General features: G+C 46.2%; 1 protein-coding gene across 1 annotated transcript in view; it reads left to right on the forward strand.

Moving 5' to 3' along the window:
• Window positions 1-20,055, forward strand: part of HNRNPLL (heterogeneous nuclear ribonucleoprotein L like) — a 45,141-nt gene extending 25,086 nt beyond the window's left edge. The window contains exons 8-13 of the mRNA XM_075925834.1: window positions 7,253-7,470; window positions 7,687-7,808; window positions 8,307-8,508; window positions 16,281-16,338; window positions 16,429-16,527; window positions 19,257-20,055. Of these exons, the coding sequence (XP_075781949.1) occupies window positions 7,253-7,470; window positions 7,687-7,808; window positions 8,307-8,508; window positions 16,281-16,338; window positions 16,429-16,527; window positions 19,257-19,312 (755 nt within the window). The 3' untranslated portion in view covers window positions 19,313-20,055. The remainder of the gene's footprint in view (window positions 1-7,252; window positions 7,471-7,686; window positions 7,809-8,306; window positions 8,509-16,280; window positions 16,339-16,428; window positions 16,528-19,256) is intronic.
• Window positions 20,056-20,729: the final 674 nt, after the last annotated feature.

Raw genomic sequence — 20,729 nt, forward strand, 5'->3', positions numbered from 1 at the left:
AGCAGTTAGTTTTTGTTTCCCTTCTAATCAGGGGCAGATGACCGTTTTGTGGGGCCCCGGGCAGCATAATTCCGCGGGGCCCCCCCTTTGCCACGGTGCATGCACAGTGACGCCGTGCACATGCACAGCGCGCCATGGCGCATGCACAGGGCTCTTTGAAGCGCGGGGTCCGGGGCGGCCGCCCCGTTCGCCCTGCCCTATATCCGCCCCTGCTTCTAATAATCCATCTTGTTCTTATTTGTCTGCAGTTGGTAGTATGTTATTAATACTTGGGGTAAGGGGGAAAGAGCTTTGGCATTCTTGCTGATGCTGTTAAAAAATTGTCAGCAAATGACCTCCATTCTATAAGGGAATTAACTATTCTGTATGCAAGCTTATGTGGTCAAGCTTCATCATCTTTAGTGGTCTGAAGGCAGAGATCTTGATAGGATTTCAGCAAGTTAAGCTTTTATTTATTTTTTGGTCATCTTAATTCCCAGAAGTCATTGTGGTTTTGTATTGATTTTTCCTTTGCAGCTGTATTGTACAGTACATTATAGGTTAATTTTATTTTCTTCCATTGACCTTCAAGCCTTGAATTCCCACTAATTGCATTTGCTCTTCACTGGTAGGGTGTGACAAGAAGGGACATAAATATGGCCACCCAACTTAGCTGAGTCCCCTTTTTCCTCTTGAAGAAAATTCCCACCCTTGGAAAATAAAGTCCCTTTTATGCTAAGTTCATATGTGATTTTTGGACCTTTTGTTCCTTTGATTGCTGCTCTTGGGCTATGTCTAAACTACAATACTCTTCTGAAAAAGGAATGTAAATGAGCCCGATCTAAAATTCAAATGAAGCGCAGATTTACAAATCTTGTGCTTCATTTGCATAATCATGCGAGGGCGCTTTTTTTGAAAAAGAAACTGCACTCAAGATGGGGTTCTTTTGGGTGGAAAAACCCCTTTTTCGAAAGAACCCGTACGCCTCATTTTTTTTCCCAGGAGAAAAACCCTTTTTTGAAAGTGCAAGATTTGTAAATCCGTGCTTCATTTGAATTTTCGATTTGGCTCTTTACATTCCTCTTTCGGAAGAGGAATGTAGTTTAGACATGCCCTTGGTGGGCCACGCTACAAGGTAGACTCCTTGTATCACATCTGCTGCCTGGGATAAAACTAAACTGTTCAGACTTAGGTCACATTTACATTACAAGCTTTTTATAAAGCCACAATAGTACATTGCTTGTGTGCAGGCAAACTTGTGTCTTTGCATTGCTACACTTACTCACTAGAAGTGCTTGTGGCATTGCACAATGCAACGCACCATGGGTTGGTATTCCATTGTGCAGCTCACCGCCCTCTAGCATGCTGACTTTCAGAACTTTTAGCAATGCATGGTGGGGAGAAATATGTCAGCTGGTATGACATGGAGTAAGGGCTCAACTTCCCAGCCTGCAACTCTCTCATGATGTCATCTGTCCCTGATTTTTCACAACTTTTTTCAAAAAAATCCCATGAATCTGTGGCCCTCCTCGCTGTCCACCATATTGGACAGAAGCATGGAGCCTGCGGAACTCAGCACTTTGTCAGGAGCACTGCAAGCACAGGATTCACAATTCCCTAGTATTTGCAGAGCCACAAGAAGAATCTGAAATCGGCAGAGAACAGGACAGGTGCACAGAAGACAAGTTGCTGTGGAACATAGCAAGAGCCAGTTCAACATGATTGGCATTACGGAGCAGCTGCAGATGATGAGATGTGCCCAGAAGCAACAAGAAACAGCCACTGACTGGTGGGGGTCGCATGATGATGCAGTTTTGGGATGAAGCAATGGTTGTAGGGCCTTTGAATGCACAAAGCTGTATTCTTCTTTGGGTAGTGTCCCCGTGGATGCTCCACTGTAGAGTCAGGCCCCGTCCTGGCACCGTAGCTCAGAGATTTTCAGCAGCCATAGTCTGCCAGATCGCGCATGTGCAATGCGCATCTTGCGCCGTTCATGCCTTTTGCCTCATGCACGCTATCCAGCTCCCACCAGTTCCTCTCAACTGCCCGTGGGTCGCAGATAGAGCTCTCCTCGTCTCATTGCCTAGTCAGAAAATGAAAAAAAAATTGTATATATTAGTAGTTATTAGCTGTAGTCGTTAGTAGTTCTAGTTGTAGTTTTCAAAAAAACCCTTCGGTTCTTTCTCTGGCCTTAAGCTGCTCAAAAAGAGGAAAGAATCCAATGGAGACAAGACATCTTCTAACAATGCCGGGACTCCCTGGTTTCAAAAAATGTGACTTTTGCTGTGAGGCAATGCCAGCCTCTGATGGCCATTCCTCATGCATTTGATGCCTGGGCGAGGCTCATACGCCTCAAAGGTGTGCCCATTGCTCAAAACTAACAGCCAGAGTGAGGCACGACAGAGAAATGCATCTACGCATGATTCTCTATGACAAGGCGCTCCAGCCCTCAGACGCCTCGCCCCTTCGATTTTGGATACTTCATCGTCCCAGAAGCATAGGGTGTCCTCTCCTGGAATGGCTCCGCTTAAAAAGAAAAGGGTCTTGCCGGTGCATTCCTTGCCTCCAGCCCCATTAGCCCAGTGAGCATGGGGGAGAAGCACAGCACGTCCTGCATCGCCTCCTCACACTCACGGGTGGCTCTGGCTGCAAAGCCAAAGAAAACGTTGGATACAGCACCGACAGTACTGAGGCCTATGATGGCACTGACACCCAAGCCGTCAGCAGCAGTCACGGCAATGGTGCAATCGGCGCCCCCCCAGACCACCGGTGCCGCAGCAGGACATGGCACCAGAAGTGCCGAGAAAACCCCACAGCACTAAGAGCCTGCTGCAGAATTGGGTAGGCACAGGAGCCCTACTCCTCTGTCGCCCTTTCCAACCTTTTTCCCTGGCACCATCCCTATCTCCACCGGCACCAAGATCACCGGTACCGCACATTGGTGCTCCTGTGAAGTTTGGGCATTCTCATTCCCAGCACTACAGATCACCACCACCACCATACATATCGGCACTGTATATGGAAGCTCAGCACCGCAACAGACATATCTCAATCTCGCCACCCCGTTCCTCTAAGGCCTCTGTATGCTACATTCATTCACTTCTGTGATCACCTCATACAGAATATGGAAGACACTACGCACACATGTACTCCTCTAGACACTCCTCACCTGGCCACTACTATTAGTCACAGGGAACGCACTTCACACCCCTGCTCCAGAAGGTGTTTCCCTTGCTACTGCAGATCTCTTATGCCCGTGCACTCCAATGCCCGTAACTGAGAGTGAGCACTCCTTGGCTCTGCTGCCATCACACATGCTGCCCCCTCAATTGCAACAATTGGAGCCAGAGGAGGGGCAATTGTCGAACACTGACGAGGAGCAGCCCGACACGTCGATGGACAAGCCTGTGATTCCGGGGGACGTGTCTCCCCCGACAACACCAAACAGTTTCAAGAACTGTTTAAAAGGATAGCGGCAAGTCAAGAAGTTCAATTGGCCGAGGTGAAGGATAAACAATATCGTCTCCTAAAAAATCTTCAGCCTACACAGCATGCCAAAATAGTGCTCCCTGTCGATGATGCTATTATGGAGGATGCGGAAGGCATTTGGCAAACTCCCACCTCTGCTCCCCCTACGAGTAAAAGAGCAGACAAGAAATATTTGAAACCATCAAAGGGATTGGACTTCTTATTCAACCAGCCTCTATTATTCAACCAAACTCTCTAGTGGTGGATGCCGCCCAACAGTGCTCAAGAGCCCCCCAGTATAAAGGCACTGTTTCCAACAAGGACAACAAAAGGCTGGACCTTTTCGGAAGGAAAGTATACTCCTCGGCCACCCTTTTGCTGCACATTGCCAGTTATGCAGCATTATTGTTGAATCATGATTTCCACAGTTATACTAAGCTGACAGTGCTAATGGACCACCTCCCTGACTCAAAGCACCCGATCTTCAAATCCATAGTGCAGAAAGGCTACGTGTCAGATAGGACAGGCCTCCAAATTGCCCTACGTGTAGCTGACACTGCTGGCAGATCCATGGCAACGGCAATAGCAATGAAAAGATCTTTATGGCTGGCTACAGTCTGCGAGAGTCCCTAGAGAGTTGCAAAGCAAAGTGGAGGACCCTCCCCTTGGACAAACAGAAGCTTTTCGCACAAAAGACAAATGAGGTCCTCCACTCTGGTAAGGACTCCCATACTGCCCTCAGAATGCTGGGAATGTACACGCCCCCATATCGTCAAAAGCCCTACTACCTATACCAAAGGCACTATGATTTCAACAGGCTGCAGCAACATCAATGCGGGGTCGATCCATCCAGATTGAGACAACAGCTGCAAAGAAGACATGCACAAACTAACCGTGCCCCAGCTCAACCTGTGAGCAAGCAGCAGGTTTGACTCTTTCGTCGAGGGCTCCCTGTTGCACACAGTGGTCACTCTGCAACACCCTGTTGCACACAGTGGTCACTCTGCAACACCCTGTTGCACACAGTGGTCACTCTGCAACACCCTGTTGCACACGGTGGTCACCCTGCAACACCCTGTTGCACACGGTGGTCACCCTGCAACACCCAGTCTCTCACAGTGGTCACCCTGTAACACTTTTCACCATCACCTGAAGCCGTATTACCATCAGTGGACAACTATAACCTCCAGTCGTTGGGTTCTGGAGATTGTCATCTGGCTTTGCGATACCATTCCTGTCTCTACCTCCCACTACCCCCACCCACTCCATCTCACTTCGGGGACCCCTCTCATGAGACCGTGCTCAAACAAGAGGTCTACCGCCTCCTATCTATTGGGGCAGTAGAGTGAGTACAGGATGAGTTCAGGGAAAAGGATTTTTATTTTTGATACTTCCTCACACAGAAGATGTTGGGAGGCTGGAGACCCATACTTGACCTTTGGAACCTAAATTGGCACTTAAGAAAACAATGTTTCAAAATGATGACTCTTGCTGGCTTTAGACCACAGAGACTGGTTCACAGCCGTCAACCTCCAGGATGTGTACTTCCACATTACTATTCATCCGGCACATAGACAATTCCTTCGCTTTATAATAGGTGAAGAACATTTTCAGTATCTGGTGCTGCCCTTCAGCCTCTCATGGGCACCCAGGATATTCTCAAAGACCCTGGCAATCATAGCAGCATATTTATGATGCCAGGGGGTTATAATCTTTTCCCACCTTGATGACTGCCTTATAAAAGGGCATTCCTTTGCCAAAGCACAACACATGTTGACGATAGCCAGACAGACTCATTTCCTAGGACTAATCGTCAATGAACAAAAATCCATATCTGTTTCAGTCCAGAGCCTAGAATTTATAGGGGCGTGATGCATACTTACAGTAATACATGCATACTTGCCAACTCAAAGATTCCAAATGATCTGGGATCTCATTTCCACACTCGTTACCAGCCTGACAGTTACAGTACTCACCTGCCTACAGTTAATGGGCCATATGGCAGCTTCAACCTACGTAGTCTATCATGCCAGATTTCATTTCTGCTGCCTACAACATTGGTTGGCGTCGGTGTACAGCCCCACAAGACACAAAGTCACCAAGATGGTGTCTCCTCCTTCCAAAGTTTGCACGTCCCTCCACTGGTGGACAGATCCATGCAATCTCCTAGCAGACGAATGGTGATCTTCTTTGCAGCTGTTGTCTCAATCTGGATGGATCGACCCCGCATTGATGTTGCTGCAGCCTGTTGAAATCATAGTGCCTTTGGTATAGGTAGTAGGGCTTTTGACGATATGGGGGCGTGTACATTCCCAGCATTAGGGGAAACTACCTACTATGGTTCTGATGCTGCAGTTTGTGGTGAACTGTTATGCCTGCGTCCAGCAAATTTCGCATTAAGGCTTACATGAGATGCACTTGCAAGATTCAGACTGTAAGGCTTGTCCTCCAAGGGGCAAACACTGTATGTATTTTCTAGGAACCTAAATTGGCACTTAAGAAAACAATGTTTCAAAATGATGACTCTTGCTGGCTTTAGACCACAGAGACTGGTTCACAGCCGTCAACCTCCAGGATGTGTACTTCCACATTACTATTCATCCGGCACATAGACAATTCCTTCGCTTTATAATAGGTGAAGAACATTTTCAGTATCTGGTGCTGCCCTTCAGCCTCTCATGGGCACCCAGGATATTCTCAAAGACCCTGGCAATCATAGCAGCATATTTATGATGCCAGGGGGTTATAATCTTTTCCCACCTTGATGACTGCCTTATAAAAGGGCATTCCTTTGCCAAAGCACAACACATGTTGACGATAGCCAGACAGACTCATTTCCTAGGACTAATCGTCAATGAACAAAAATCCATATCTGTTTCAGTCCAGAGCCTAGAATTTATAGGGGCGTGATGCATACTTACAGTAATACATGCATACTTGCCAACTCAAAGATTCCAAATGATCTGGGATCTCATTTCCACACTCGTTACCAGCCTGACAGTTACAGTACTCACCTGCCTACAGTTAATGGGCCATATGGCAGCTTCAACCTACGTAGTCTATCATGCCAGATTTCATTTCTGCTGCCTACAACATTGGTTGGCGTCGGTGTACAGCCCCACAAGACACAAAGTCACCAAGATGGTGTCTCCTCCTTCCAAAGTTTGCACGTCCCTCCACTGGTGGACAGATCCATGCAATCTCCTAGCAGACGAATGGTGATCTTCTTTGCAGCTGTTGTCTCAATCTGGATGGATCGACCCCGCATTGATGTTGCTGCAGCCTGTTGAAATCATAGTGCCTTTGGTATAGGTAGTAGGGCTTTTGACGATATGGGGGCGTGTACATTCCCAGCATTAGGGGAAACTACCTACTATGGTTCTGATGCTGCAGTTTGTGGTGAACTGTTATGCCTGCGTCCAGCAAATTTCGCATTAAGGCTTACATGAGATGCACTTGCAAGATTCAGACTGTAAGGCTTGTCCTCCAAGGGGCAAACACTGTATGTATTTTCTAGGAGTACAATAACCAACATTCTTATTGAAACATTATTTTCATTGCCAATATGGGAGAAACACACAACATCAAAACTTCTTAAAGAGGAAGAATCCTCGAGGGGACGGGGGAATAAACAGCATAATCTGACTCTTTGTTTAGCTAGAAAAAGGAGTTCATTTAGTAAATTACAAAAAATTCTTAGTGAATAGTTTCCCTTTAAATCAAGTGTTTGTATAGAGGAGTTTTAATACACTAAGTAAATGAGGTTTATGCTGAGTATTTAACCTGATCTTTGTCATTTCTGTAGGATCACATGGTCCTTTGTTACCTTTACCAAGTCGGTACCGAATGGGATCTCGGGATACTCCGGAGCTTGTTGCTTACCCACTTCCCCAGGCTTCCTCCTCTTACATGCATGGTGGAAACCCTTCTGGCTCAGTTGTCATGGTCAGTGGGTTGCATCAGCTAAAGATGAACTGTTCGAGGGTCTTCAATCTGTTCTGCTTATATGGAAATATTGAAAAGGTAAAATGTCTTCCTAGGAACTTGGAAGTTGCTGCTTAAGCCATCTCTATCTTATGTTGGAATTTAAGGGCTGCAGACAGCTTATTTTCTAGATACCTTATTGTTGATACCAGAGAAAATTTTAAGTTGTCACACAACTTTCCTGCAGAACTTGCAAAATCGTTACAGTCCCGGTTTCCTTGATTTACATTGTCACTTATTCCTGAACTATTTTAGGTAAAATTTATGAAGACTATCCCAGGCACAGCATTGGTAGAAATGGGTGATGAGTATGCTGTAGAAAGAGCTGTCACACATCTCAACAATGTCAAGTTATTTGGGAAGAGGCTTAATGTCTGGTAAATATGAAATTTCTCACAATGGCAGTTAACCTTCCAGTGTGCTTTGACTGCAAATGTCAGTCCCCTGGTGCTATCTCAAATGGCTGACATATCTCAAAAAATTTCAAATAATTAAAAAAATTGGCCTAAGAATCTAAAGTGGTAAATAACAGTTACAAAGTGGGGTTTCAGAAAGACTGTTGGATATTCAAGATATAAATCTGTAAGCGACAAAACCGATGTACATGTAATATGTAACTTTTACCCTGTAGCACACTTTTGAACATACTTGACTTAATAGTCAAAGACAATAGCTAATGTCAACAGTCATTAATGAAAAAAAATATTTATTACCATCTGTCAGCCCTTCTCCGGACATTAAACAAGGGAATCAATACTTTTTTATATTGCTGCAAGTGACATGCATGTCATCTGTTCTTTTTGTCTCAAGACTGGCTGTGTTAAAACAATGATTCAGAATAGTGTTTTGTTTAACAACGTGTCTTTAAATCTCAGTGTGTCCAAGCAGCACTCAGTAGTTCCCAGTCAGATATTTGAGCTGGAGGATGGTACAAGTAGTTACAAGGATTTTGCCATGAGCAAGAATAATCGCTTCACCAGTGCTGGCCAGGCATCCAAGAACATAATCCAGCCACCTTCCTGTGTGCTGCATTATTATAACGTACCCCTGTGTGTGACCGAAGAAACCTTTGTAAAGGTAAGAAATCAAAACTTTGGTAACTTCTTATCTCTCCAGACTTCTCAAAGCTACTTCCGTGCTTTAGATGGGTAGTTGTGCAACTATTTAGCCATGATAGAAATGGCTTAGAGCAGCGGTTCCCAACCATCCGTCCGGGGATCGGTGGCAGGCTGTGAACCCCTGCCATCTGCCAGATCACACCCCCAAGTTAATGAGCCCCGGCCGCTGGGGAGCGCCATTCTCTGTAAGGTGTGTGCCTGCACGTGCACTAACAATTCTCCTCTCATGACTGCAGACTGCCAAATGTGCTGGAGCTGGAGCAGCCTTACCATGGCCCCAGTTCCAGCTCTGGCAGCAGCCATGTGGCCCGGCCTCCAGGGCTACGTGGCAGGCAGCTGCTTCATGTACTTTCCCTTGCAGGCAGCGTGTTCAGGGCCAGGGAGAGAGCCTTCCCGGCCATGAGCTTCGCGAGGAGGATCAGGTTAGAGGCCCCAGGGAGCCTCGCTGGGTGTCGGCGATTTCTGCTCCTCCTTCGGCAGGACAGGCTTCCCCCACAGGGTCTCTCCTGCTAGCTCCAACCTACATGTGTCCGGCCACTTCCCAACATCCTGTGCACTGCAGCCTGCGGTCAGAGTTGGGAGGGGGTGTCAGTCTCAACCCGCCTGGCTGTCAGGTGGGTGCTGCGAGCCTGAGACACACGGGCTGAGTGACACTGCGCATCTAGGCCCCGACTGTTAATGGCCTGGGGAGGAACTCGCAAGCCACCAGCAGCATGTCCCTGCCCCTGTCGCCTGTGCTGCAGACACCGCCTATCCCTTGCATGAGTTGAGGGCTGGGCTGTCGTCAGGGCAGGGGTGAGATCTCTTCCTGGCCGCGGAGGAGCACTTTGCTGCGCAGCAGGAAGGCCGTGCAGAGCCTGGCACGGCAGCCTTAGAGCAGCTGTGACCTGGGCAACAGCGCACAGCTAGGAGGCAGCACAAAGCTAGTTGAGAGGGCGGGGCTAGTGCTGGGGGGCTCTGGGGGTAGGGCTAGTACTGTGCGGGTTATGGGGGCAGGGCTGGCACTGAGGGGGCTCTGGGGATGGAGCTAATTTGGGGGACTGAGGAGAGGCTCTGGGGGGGTTGGGTGCAGTGGGGCTCTGGAAACAGGAAGCTGGCACTGGGGAGTTCTAGTGGAGGGGCTCTGAGTGCAGGAGGCTGGCACTGGGGGGATTCAGTGCAGGGGACTCGGTTAGTGGCTAGTGAAGCAGTGGGGGGCTACAGGGGTTAGGACTGGCACTGGGGACTCTGGAGGCAGACTGGTAATATTTTATTTGAATATTTGCATATTCATTATGCAGATAATGAATATGTAAATGTTATCAGTCCAACAAAGTTTGTGAATGGGTTTGCCAGTCCCTGGTATCAAAAAGGTTGAGAACCGCTAGCGTAGAGAATTCATATTGGTGGCTTTTGTTTTAAATTTTAACCACTTTATTGTTCCTCAAATAAGCTTGGCAAGTCAGTTGGTTGACCTGTAAAATGTCAGTTGCACACCTATTTGACTATGGGCAAGCAGTCGGCGTACCCTGATGTAGGCAGTGCCCTGCCGTTTTGACTTCATCATGGTACCATCTGTTTGCAAGCCTGTCTTGATCTCACACTTGACTACGTGCTAATGCCACCTGCTTGGGGGCAAAGATGAACTGCAAGTTAAGTATCTTGATAGTCTGGACTTGTATGGCACAAACTGTAAATGTTGGTCAGGTGTGGGGGGTGTAATTCATATGGCTGGGCATTGGCGTGCATGGTGGTTGATGGAGCATGTGGAATAAGTGCAGACCTGGTCCCTAGAATCGAGCTTTCAGCAATGAACTCTGAAGGGAGCGATGGGGGAGAGGAGGGTTCGGTCATTAAATCTTGCAGGTTGGGAGGAGGTCTAGGTTCATTTTTTCATTTGTAACTCTTCATTCTTTAAGTGATTGCTCGTGTCCATTCAGTGTAGGTGTGTGCTCCTCACATGCACTAGTGGGAACTTTGCCATTAGCAGTACCTGTAGGGGAGCCAGCTCATGCACCCCTGGAGTGGTGTGCACATGCCATGCTTTATAGGGCACCTCTGGCCCTGTCCACCCTCAGTTCATTCTGCTTGGAGCCTGCTCAAGCCACTGTGCATTTCCTTAGCTGCTCTTTATTTTCCCTGTAAGTAGTTTCTATTGTTAGTTGACTCTCTTTAGTAGTTAGTGTAGGTCCCTAGGGACTTTGCCTCTGGCCAGGGCATACCCCATTCCTGGGCTTCAGGTTCTATTGCAGTTGTAATCAGCCCATGCTAGTGAGAGACCCTCCCCACCTCCATTGCGGGGACTATTTGCAGTGCTTAGGAGAGGCTCCTAAGTGGTAAGTGTTGCATTTGCAGGTCCTTCAAGCCTTCAGCCAAGCAGTAGAGAGACTTTTGTCACAAGGTTGTCGTAGTGGTGCATGAGCATTCAGATTCCACACTGAACACCAGCACCTTGGTACGCAGTGCCCTGGCCCCACGCAAGCCTAGGCAAGGCAAGGACTCTCCTGCTGTGATTCAGCAGATGCCTCAGGCCTCTTGGGAGCAAGGGTCCCTTGCTCACTCTCCAGTTCAGAGTGGCATCGAACAGCTCCTGATGGGGCCTCTGTGGAGACCAGGACATCTTATCTATACTGCCCACACTGGTAATTTTGGGACCCTGCCACAAAGGGAAACCAGCCATGGTGCTGCCCTGATCTCCACACAGGCACCATTCCCCCTCCAGTGGAATGTTGAAAGTCTCGCCTGGGCAGCAGGTTGGATTTCCTGCGGCTTGGGCACAGATCTTCAGAGGCATGCACCCCCAGTATGGGCTGGTATTTCCCATGGTCTGAGCGCCATTCGAGGGAACGGTCCCTGGTGTGGCACGAGCATTGCCACTCCCTGCAGCACATTCATGAGGCGCACGGAGGCTGGAGATTCCACTCAGCTTCACAAGATGGTGTTGTGGGTGATTGGCGCCGGTCATGAGACGGGCGAACGCTGTCACCCATACTGCAGATCCTGGATTGGGAGACGTTCACCAGAAATTGCTCCTGGCACCTTTCCGCCTCTGACACTCATGCCAGTCTTCATTCCTCATCCCCTGGCACCGTGCATTCCATCAGTGTGGCCTCAGACCAAGCCTTGGTGCCCTGGTGCAAGCTCCTTGTCTGCCTCCAGTATCACAACCAGGATGCCAATTAGCAAAGTGGCTGCAGGCCTGGTCACCTCAGTGGTACCTCTAGAGCCCCAGGGATTCTCCCTAGTGTCCCAGGTACCACGCTCGGTAGTCAGTACACTGAAAGCACTGTTGGCCACCTCCATGAAACGTTTCCCAGCACCTGAGGCTTGTCGTGCTCTCACCCCGCAGGAGGAGCAAGGGGCTGAGATGCAGGTGTTGGCCTCCCCTGACCTGAAGGAGGCCCCCCTGACACAGGCCACTGCCTCCTCGTCTCCAGAGGAGGCATCCTGGGACCTCCATCTGTGGTGCCCCCCAATGCTATGCAAGCCCACTAGGACTTCCTCAAGCAGGTGGCCACCAACTTGAACCTCCAACTGGAGAAACTTGAAGAGCAGGAGGATACCCTCTTCAGGGTGTTGGGTGGGTCAGTCAGTCCCGGCCAGAGGGCCCAGATTGCCACAGCCTTGTGACAGATGCCCTCCTCCATTTCTCCCTATATCTAAAAGGGCGGAAAGGAAGTACTTTGTCCTGGCAAAGGGACATCAGGACCTTTATTCCCACCCGGCCCTCAACTTAGGAAAGACAGAAAGTATGGCAAGAGACCACCTCAGCTTAATCAGGAGATCTTACATGATCTCAAAATCTAAAAAGAGTCTCATAAACAGTGGAAGCTAGGTCAGATTACAAAGGATGGATATAAGCAAACAACATAAATATGCAGAGGCAAGATCAGAAAGGCAAAGGCACTCAGTCTAGCTAGAGAAGGAAAGGGTAATAAGACATTCTACAAACGTACTAGAGGCAAGAGGAAGACCAAGGACTGGGTAGGCCCATTGCTCAATGAAGAGGGAGAAACAATAATAGAAACTTGAAAATGGCAGAGGTGCTTAATGACTTCTATTGGTTTTTACCAAGAAGTTTGCTGATGGAGGGATGCCTAACATATGGATGCTAGTGGAAATGGGGTAGGTTTAGAAGTTAAAATAATAAGAGCAAGATAAAAATTACTTAGAAAAGTTAGATGGCTTCAAGTCACCAGGGCCTGATGAAATGCATCCTAGAATACTCAAGGAACTGATAGGGGAGGTATCTGAGCCTCTAGCTATTGTCTTTGAAAAATCATGGAAGTCGGGAGAGATACCAGAAGACTGGAAAAGGGCAAATAGTAGTGCCCACCTGTAAAAAGAGAAATAAGAACAACCCAGGAAACTACAGAAAAGTCAGTTTGACTTCTGTGCCAGGGAAGATAATGAAGCAAGTAATTGAGGAATTCATCTGCAAACATCTGGAGGAATAAGAAGCCAGCATGGATTTGTAAAGAACAAATCATGTCAAACCAATCTGATAGCTTTCTTCGATAGGATAACGAGCCTTGTGGATAAGGGAGGAGCGGTGGACAAGGTATTTCTAGACTTTACGCTCTCGCATGACCTTCTTATCAATAAACTATGGAAATACAACGTAGATGGGGCTACAATAAGGTGGGTGCATAACTGGCTGGATAACCATTCTCAGAGTGTAGTTATTAACAGTTCACAGTCATTGGGGTCAGTTCTGTTCAGTATCTTCATCAATGATTTAGATGATGGCATAGAGCAGTGTTTCTCAATCTTTTTTTAACAGAGTGCCTCTTTAAAAAAAAAAAAAAAAAAAGTAATTACAAGTACCCCCCAGTACCTACGGTTTTCAGACACACACAAAATTTTTCTACCATTGAAACATATTTGTTTAAACAACTTAATCGTAGCTGGGTGGGGGATGAAATTTTTGGGTGTAAAAGTACAAAAATAATAAAACGCTGTAAAACTAAAACAAAAATTGAGTTTTCTCCAAATTTCAGTTGTGTTGACGTACCCCCTAGACTTCTCTCGAGTACCCCTAAGGGTACTCGTACCACTGCTTGAGAAACACTTGCGTAGAGAATACACTTATTAAGTTTGCAGATGAAACCAAGCTGGGAGGGGTTGCAAGTGCTTTGGTGGATAGGGTCAGAATTCAAAATGACCTGGACTAATTGGAGAAATGGACTGAGGTAAATGCAATGGAGTTTAATAAGGACAAACACAAAGTATCACTAGGGAGGAACAATCTGTTTCACATGTACAGGCTGTGTGTCTAAACTACATCCCTTTTCTCGAAAAAGGGATGTAAATTAGATATTTCGAAATTGCAAATGAAGCCAGGATTTAAATTTCCCATGCTTCATTTGCATAATGACGACTGCAGTTTTTTTTGAAAAGAGGCTTTTCGAAAGAAAAATGGCTGTTTAGATGGGAATTGTTTGAAAATAAAACGCTTTTTCAAAAGATCCAGCACTCCTGAAAAAATGAGGCCTCACCAGTGTGGATAAACAGGAATAATCACTTCTCTAGATCTGCTAGAAATGTTCCCCCTAATTCACTCCAATATGCCATTAGCCTTCTTGGCTACAAGGGCCCCCTGTTGACTCATATCCAGCTTCTCTTCCACTGGAATCCCCCAGGGCCTTTTCTGCAGAACTGCTGCTTAGCCAGTCAGTCCCCAGCCTATATCAGTGCTTGGTATTCTTCTGTCCCGTCTCTGCATTTGTCTTTGTTGAACCTCATCAGATTTCTTTTGGCCCAATCCTCCAATTTGTCTAGGTCATTCTGGACCCTATCTCTGCCCTCCAGCGTATCTACCTCTCCCCCTAGCTTAGTGTTGAACAAAACCAGCCCTAGAACCAATCTTTGGGGCACTTCTCTTGAAACTTACCGCCAAACAGACATGGAGCCATTGATCACTACTTGTTGGGCCTCACAATCTAGCCAGCTTTCTATCCACCGTACAGTCCATTTATCCAATCCAGACGTCCTTAAATTGCTGGCAGGAATATTGTGGGAGACTGTATCAAAGCTTTGCTAAAGTCAAGGTACATCACATCCACTGACTTACCCATATCCACAGAGCCAGTTACCCCATCATAGAAGCTAATCAGGTTGATTAGGCTTGACTTGCCCTTGGTGAATCCATGTTGCCTACTGTATTCCTGATCACTTTCCTCTCTTCCAAGTGGTTCAAAATGGATTCCTTGAGGATCCCTTGCATGGTTTTTCTGGGGACTGAGGTAAGGCTGACCGGTCTGTAGTTCCCTGGATTGTTTTTGAAGATGGGCACTACATTTGCCTTTTTCCAGTCAGACAGGATCTCTCCCGATCTCCATGAATTTTCAAAGATAATGGCCAAAGGCTCTGCAATGACATTTGCCAACTCCCTCAGTACCCTTGGATGCATTAAATTCGGACCCATGGATTTGTGTAAGTCTAACTTTTCTAAGTAGTTTCTAACCTGTTCTTTCTCCACCAAGGGCTGCCCACCTCCTTCCCATATTGTGTTGCCTAGTGCAGTAGTCTGGGAGTTGACCTTGTCCGTGAAGACAGAGGCAAAGAAAGCATTGAGTACTTCAGCTTTTCCCACATTGTCTGTCACTAGGTTACCTCCCTCATCCAGTAAGGGCCACACACCCTCCCTGATCACCCTCTTATTGCTAACATGCCTGTAGAAACCTTTCTTGTTCCCCTTCACATACCTTGCTAGCTGGACTAGATGACCACTCGAGGTCCCTTCCAGTTCTAGTGTTCCATAAGCCCTCAGGAAAGGCAAAGACAGCCCAGAGTGACCTTACAAAAATAAGGACTCGAAAAGGCTGCATTTTACAGGTCTTGCAGCTTACAGCTCTGGGTAAGAGATTCAGGCCTCAAACTGTGTCTGCTCAGTCCTCCCAACCTTTCCAGGACTCTGGGCAGAGCAACTATAAGGGGTTTAGAAAAAGGCAGTCCAAGTCTCACTCTTCCATGCAGCCTGCCTCCTCCTAAGGCCGCCTCCAGGTGCCCATTTTGAAGGTACAGTCAAGGACGATGGATCCTTCCCCAGTGACCTTTTCACACTGCCTTTGCCCTTTCTACCAGGCTTGGTGCTTTAAACTACAGACCGCTGGGTCCTCAGTGTGGTGGAGTAACTTTACGAATGGGCTTTAACAAAGATGCTAATTACCTTAACCGTTACAAAGATAGCTTCCCCATTTATCACCCCTGATTAGCCATTCATTGACGCATAAATAGCTATTCCCTCCCTCCCTCTTCCTGACCCCACCTTCTGTACTAAATCTGATTGGTCAGTTTAATAATGTACTTTTTTCATTGTATTTCTTTAGTATATGTGGTCATGCCAATTCTCTTCCAGAATATGATCTGAGGAGGTGGGTCTGGCCCACGAAAGCTCATCACCTATTCATTTACTGGCAATTATCTCTAGGAGGCTGAACGTTTTTTGTTTTGGGTGCCTCTGTTCTCCCAGATAGTCAGCAGGTAGCATTTCATGTTAGAAAATTATTATTTTCCCATCTTTCTCACACCTCTCTCATAGCAGAAGGGGGTCTTAATTTTTTTCCTTCATTGTGATGCTCCCCTTACAAGTGCAGAGAATGCTAAATAACATCCAATTCTCATTTGTCAAATGCAAGGGTTTCTAAGCTAGTTTCCAGCTAGGTGTTGTGAGTTACTACTTTATTGTTTGGGAATGGGCATTTCAGTCTTAACCGGGGTCATATTTTCATCTCTTTATTCCTGTGGCAGTTGTGTGATGACCATGAAGTTCTCCCTTTCATCAAATATAAAGTCTTTGATCCGAAACGTAAGTACATTTTTGGTTTTAGATAAAATTAATGTTTTAAAATTACTTGTCCTGGGAGCAAGAAATTCTGACTCTCCCTCATTCCACCAGCTTCTGCCAAAACACTCTCTGGTCTGCTGGAATGGGAATGCAAGACAGATGCAGTGGAAGCCCTCACTGTACTTAATCACTACCAGATAAGAGTCCCAAGTAAGTCAATCTATTTAAGATTTTTTTAAAACAAATTGCTGTATAAAACATGGATTTCCCCTCTGATTTTCCCCTAGGCATATTCTATTTTCAGTACAAAGTGTCTCCACGTGTGGACCAGGGGGATCCAGTGGATATCATGCACTTAGATTTCCAGAAAGCCTTTGACAGGGTCCCCATCAAAGGCTCTTAGTAAAGTTAGTTGTCATGGGATAAGAGAGAAGGTCCTCTCATGGATTGTTTTCAGAATGGAGAGAGATAACTAATGGTGTCCCTCAAGGGTCTTTCCTGGGACCAATCCTAATCAATTTATTTATGAATGATCTGGAGAAAGGGGTAAACAAATGAGGTGGCAACATTTGCAGATGATTCTAAACTGCTCAAATACTTAAAATCTTAAATATGCTTCAAATCTTAAATACTGTGTGCAGATTTGGTTGCCTCATCTCAACAAAGATATATTGGCACTGGAAAAGATTCAGAAAAGGGCAACAAAAATGATTAGGGGTTTACAATGGGTCCCGTATGAAGAGAGGTTAAAAAGACTTGGGGTTTGCATCTTATACATGGGGAGAGTAAGGGGGGATAGGATAGAGGTCTATAAAATACAGAATGGAAGTGATTGTCTAGGAAAGAGTACTGCAGAAAGGGATCTAGGGGTCAAGTGGACTACAAGCTGAATATAAGTGAACAGTGTGACACTGTTGCAAAAAAAGCAAACCTGATTCTGGGCTGCATTAACAGGTGTGTTGTGAGCAAGACATGAGAAATCATTCTTCCGCTCTACTCTGCTGGTTAGGCCCCAACTGGGCACCACATTTCAAGAAAGATGTGGAGAAACTGGAGAAGGTCCAGAGAAGAGCAACAAGACTGATGAAAGGTCTAGAGAACATGAGCTATGAAAGAAGACTGAAAGAATTGGGCTTGTTTAGTTTAGAAAAGAGAAGACTGAGAGGGGACATGAGAGCCGTTTTCAAGTATTTCAAGTGTGTTACAAGGAGGAGGGAAAAAAATTCTTGTTCTTGGCCTTTGATAGGAGAAGCAGCAATGGGGTTAAATTGCGGCAAGGGAGGTTTAAGAAAAACCTCCTGTCAGCGTGGTTAGACACTGGAACAAGTTCCCGAGGGCGGTTGTGGCCTCTCCATTGCTGGAGATATTTAAGCACCGATTGGATAGACACCTGTCAGGGATGATCTAGACCAGAGGTAGGCACAAGGGCCTGCGCGGGCTGGATCCAGCCTGCCAAGTGATTTGATCCGGCCTGCGGAGGCCCTGCTGCTCCCCTGCCTTCCAGGTCATTGCGGGTGGGGGGAGCATGTGAAGTCTCCTCCCACCTTGTGAGGAGTTGGTACTTCTAAGCACCGCACGCTCTTTGCAGGACAGGGGTAGGGCAGGAGGAGACTTTGTGCGATCTCCCTTGCCCCCAAGCCCTGATTGGCGGGGGGGGGGGGGGAGGAGCATGCAAAGTCTACTCACGCCCTGCAAGGAGTGGGTGCTTTTAAGCACTGCATGCTGTTTGCATGGCGGTTGGAGACTTCATGCACTCCCTCTGCCCCCAGGCCAATCTGAGCTAGGAGGCAGGGGAGGCATGTGAAGTCTCCTTCCGCCCTGCAAGGGGCTCAGCACTTAGTCAACTGCCAGCTGCGACGCCCCCTTGCAGGGTGGGGGCAGGGAGCAAGAGACTTCACGTGCTTCCGCTCCCCAGGCTCTGATTGACCTGCAGACAGCAGTGGAGAACATGCAAAGTCTCCTCCTACCACGAGGGACACAGGTACCTAGAGGGAACTGCCAGTCAGGGTCTGTGGGTGGGAAAGCACAGGAGTGTCCTGGCTTCATCCCTTCCGCCTGAGGCTCCGCCCCTTCTGGGGCAGCCTGAGCCCACTTAAAATTTCTGAAGTGACCCCCGGTCAAAAATGGTTTGGTCCTGCTGTGAAGGTAGGGCACTGGACGCGAGGCCCCTTTCCGTTCTAGGATTCTATGAAAATCATGACTGGTGTAGAAAAAGTGAATAAGGAAAAGTTATTTACTTGTTCCCATAACACAAGAACTAGGGGTCACCAAATTGAAATTAATAGGTGGCAGGTTTAAAACAAATGAAGTTTTTCTTCACAGCGCATGCAGTGAACCTGTGGAACTCCTTGCCAGAGGATGTTGTGAAAACCAGGACTTTAACATGGTTCAAAAAAGAGCTAGATCAATTCATGGAGGCCAGGTCCATCAGTGGCTGTTAGCTGGGATGGGTATCATAGAATTATAGAACTGGAAGAGACCTCAGAAGGTCATCAAGTCCAGCCCTCTGCTCTAGGCAGGACCAATTCCAACAAAATCAACCCAGCCAGGGCTTTGTCAAGCTGAGACTTAAACACCTCTAGGGATGGAGACTCCACTACTTCCCCAGGTAACCCATTCCAGTACTTCACTACAGCCTCTCCCCATCCTCTTTGGAACCTCCCTTCAGGAAGTTGAAGGCTGCTATCAAAAGGAATGGTGTTCCTTTTGGTGGGTAGGAATGGTGTTCCTAGACTTTGTCGGAGGTTGGAAATGGGTGACAGGGGAGGGATAATTTGATTATTCCCTGTTCGGTCACTCCTTCTGGGACATCTGGCATTGGCCACTGTGGGCAGAGAGGCCACTGGGCTGGATGGACCTTTGGTCTGACCCAGTCTAGCCGTCCTTATGTATATAATAAAGATTATACTGAATATTTAATTTTGCTTTATTTCCCACAGATGGCTCTAATCCTTATACCTTGAAGCTTTGCTTCTCTACTTCATCCCATTTATAGAGAGAAGAGAGCATGTTAGGCGCTACATTCACCTTGATTTGCAAGTTTGAAACTACATTTCATTCAGAAGCTCTAACGTTAGTGCTTAAATGTTGCTGTCTCCACTTAATTCTCAGATCTTCTATCTGTTTTTATAATAAATTGATGTTTCTTCATACATACAGAACAGATCTTCTCTCTTTTCCTCTGAAGAGTATGTGTTTGTGGTAAATGTACAAAAAATGTTTTTCACTAAATGGTAATTAGTACCTACAAGTATTCAAAAGCCTTGTAGGTAGCTTATGCAAATATACTGTGTACTATTCCAAACCTTAAAAGTGCAGTTGTTTTAATCCAATAATGAAGTGTAATTCCATTTTTAATAATGTTTAAAACATTAGCAAGTATTTTTCCATTGTAGACTTAATTGGCAGATAAATTCTATATGAAATAGTTCTGTTTTTAGTTACATGTTTAAGTAACTAAGTTTGTTGCAATTATTAATGTTATGAATACAAACTTTTAGTATATTTTCATTTCATTAGGTTAACATCACACACATACTGGATTTTAAGTAGCAAACTTTACCTGATATTTTTTTAAAAGCTAGCGTAAAAGACAATTAAGTACATGTATGTAGTATGTACTCAAATTTACTTAAAATGGAGATGGGTTTTAAAACATTTTCCATTTGCATTGGCATGATACCATCTCTTACTAGTCCCATCTTGGGTATCATTTTAGAATTAAAGTTTCAAGCCTCAGTCAATGTGTTTATCTTTTTTACTTCATGTGAATTTAAATTCTTGGTGTTTGGGGGTAACCTCATGGCATCGTAAGATTCTTATATTGCCATAATTTATTAAAACACAGAAGTTTGACCTGGGGAGAATAGATGGGCATTGGAGGAAAGAAATTGGGTTTTTCCCCGCTTGTAAGAGTACTTACCAAAACATGTTCCATACTGGAAGGCTGTTTTTAATTCACAGTTGGTAATTTCTTTGTCTGATTCAGCACTACATTTTGTCATGGACCAGAAAAGGAATCAAGTATTAAATAGATCTGATTCTTTCCATTTTCGTAAGCGTGAATCAGGTGTAACTCAGTTGCAGTCCATGGAATTAGATGATATAAAATAAATAAGATCAGAATTGGACCAGTTTTTCTCCGCTCGGTTCCCAGTGTGCAGGAGTGTACTTTTTCCAGTCACACCCCAATGTTGTTTTATCTAAGTCTAGATGTTAAATGGGAAAGACCTATTGATTGGCTCCTCCATTTTGTCAGTCTGGCAGTGCAGGTTGTCCGTGCAGTACACTTCCCAGTGCTGTGTGTGAACAGTGACTGGTCCACCCTTCTGACAGAGAATTCTGCAGCTGAGACTATCTGGTTCTCAGTCTGATTCAATTTTCCCTGTTCCTGGGTGTGTTACTAGATGTGC

Source organism: Pelodiscus sinensis, chromosome 3, assembly GCF_049634645.1.
Source record: "Pelodiscus sinensis isolate JC-2024 chromosome 3, ASM4963464v1, whole genome shotgun sequence".
NCBI classification, from domain to species: Eukaryota; Metazoa; Chordata; order Testudines; family Trionychidae; genus Pelodiscus; species Pelodiscus sinensis.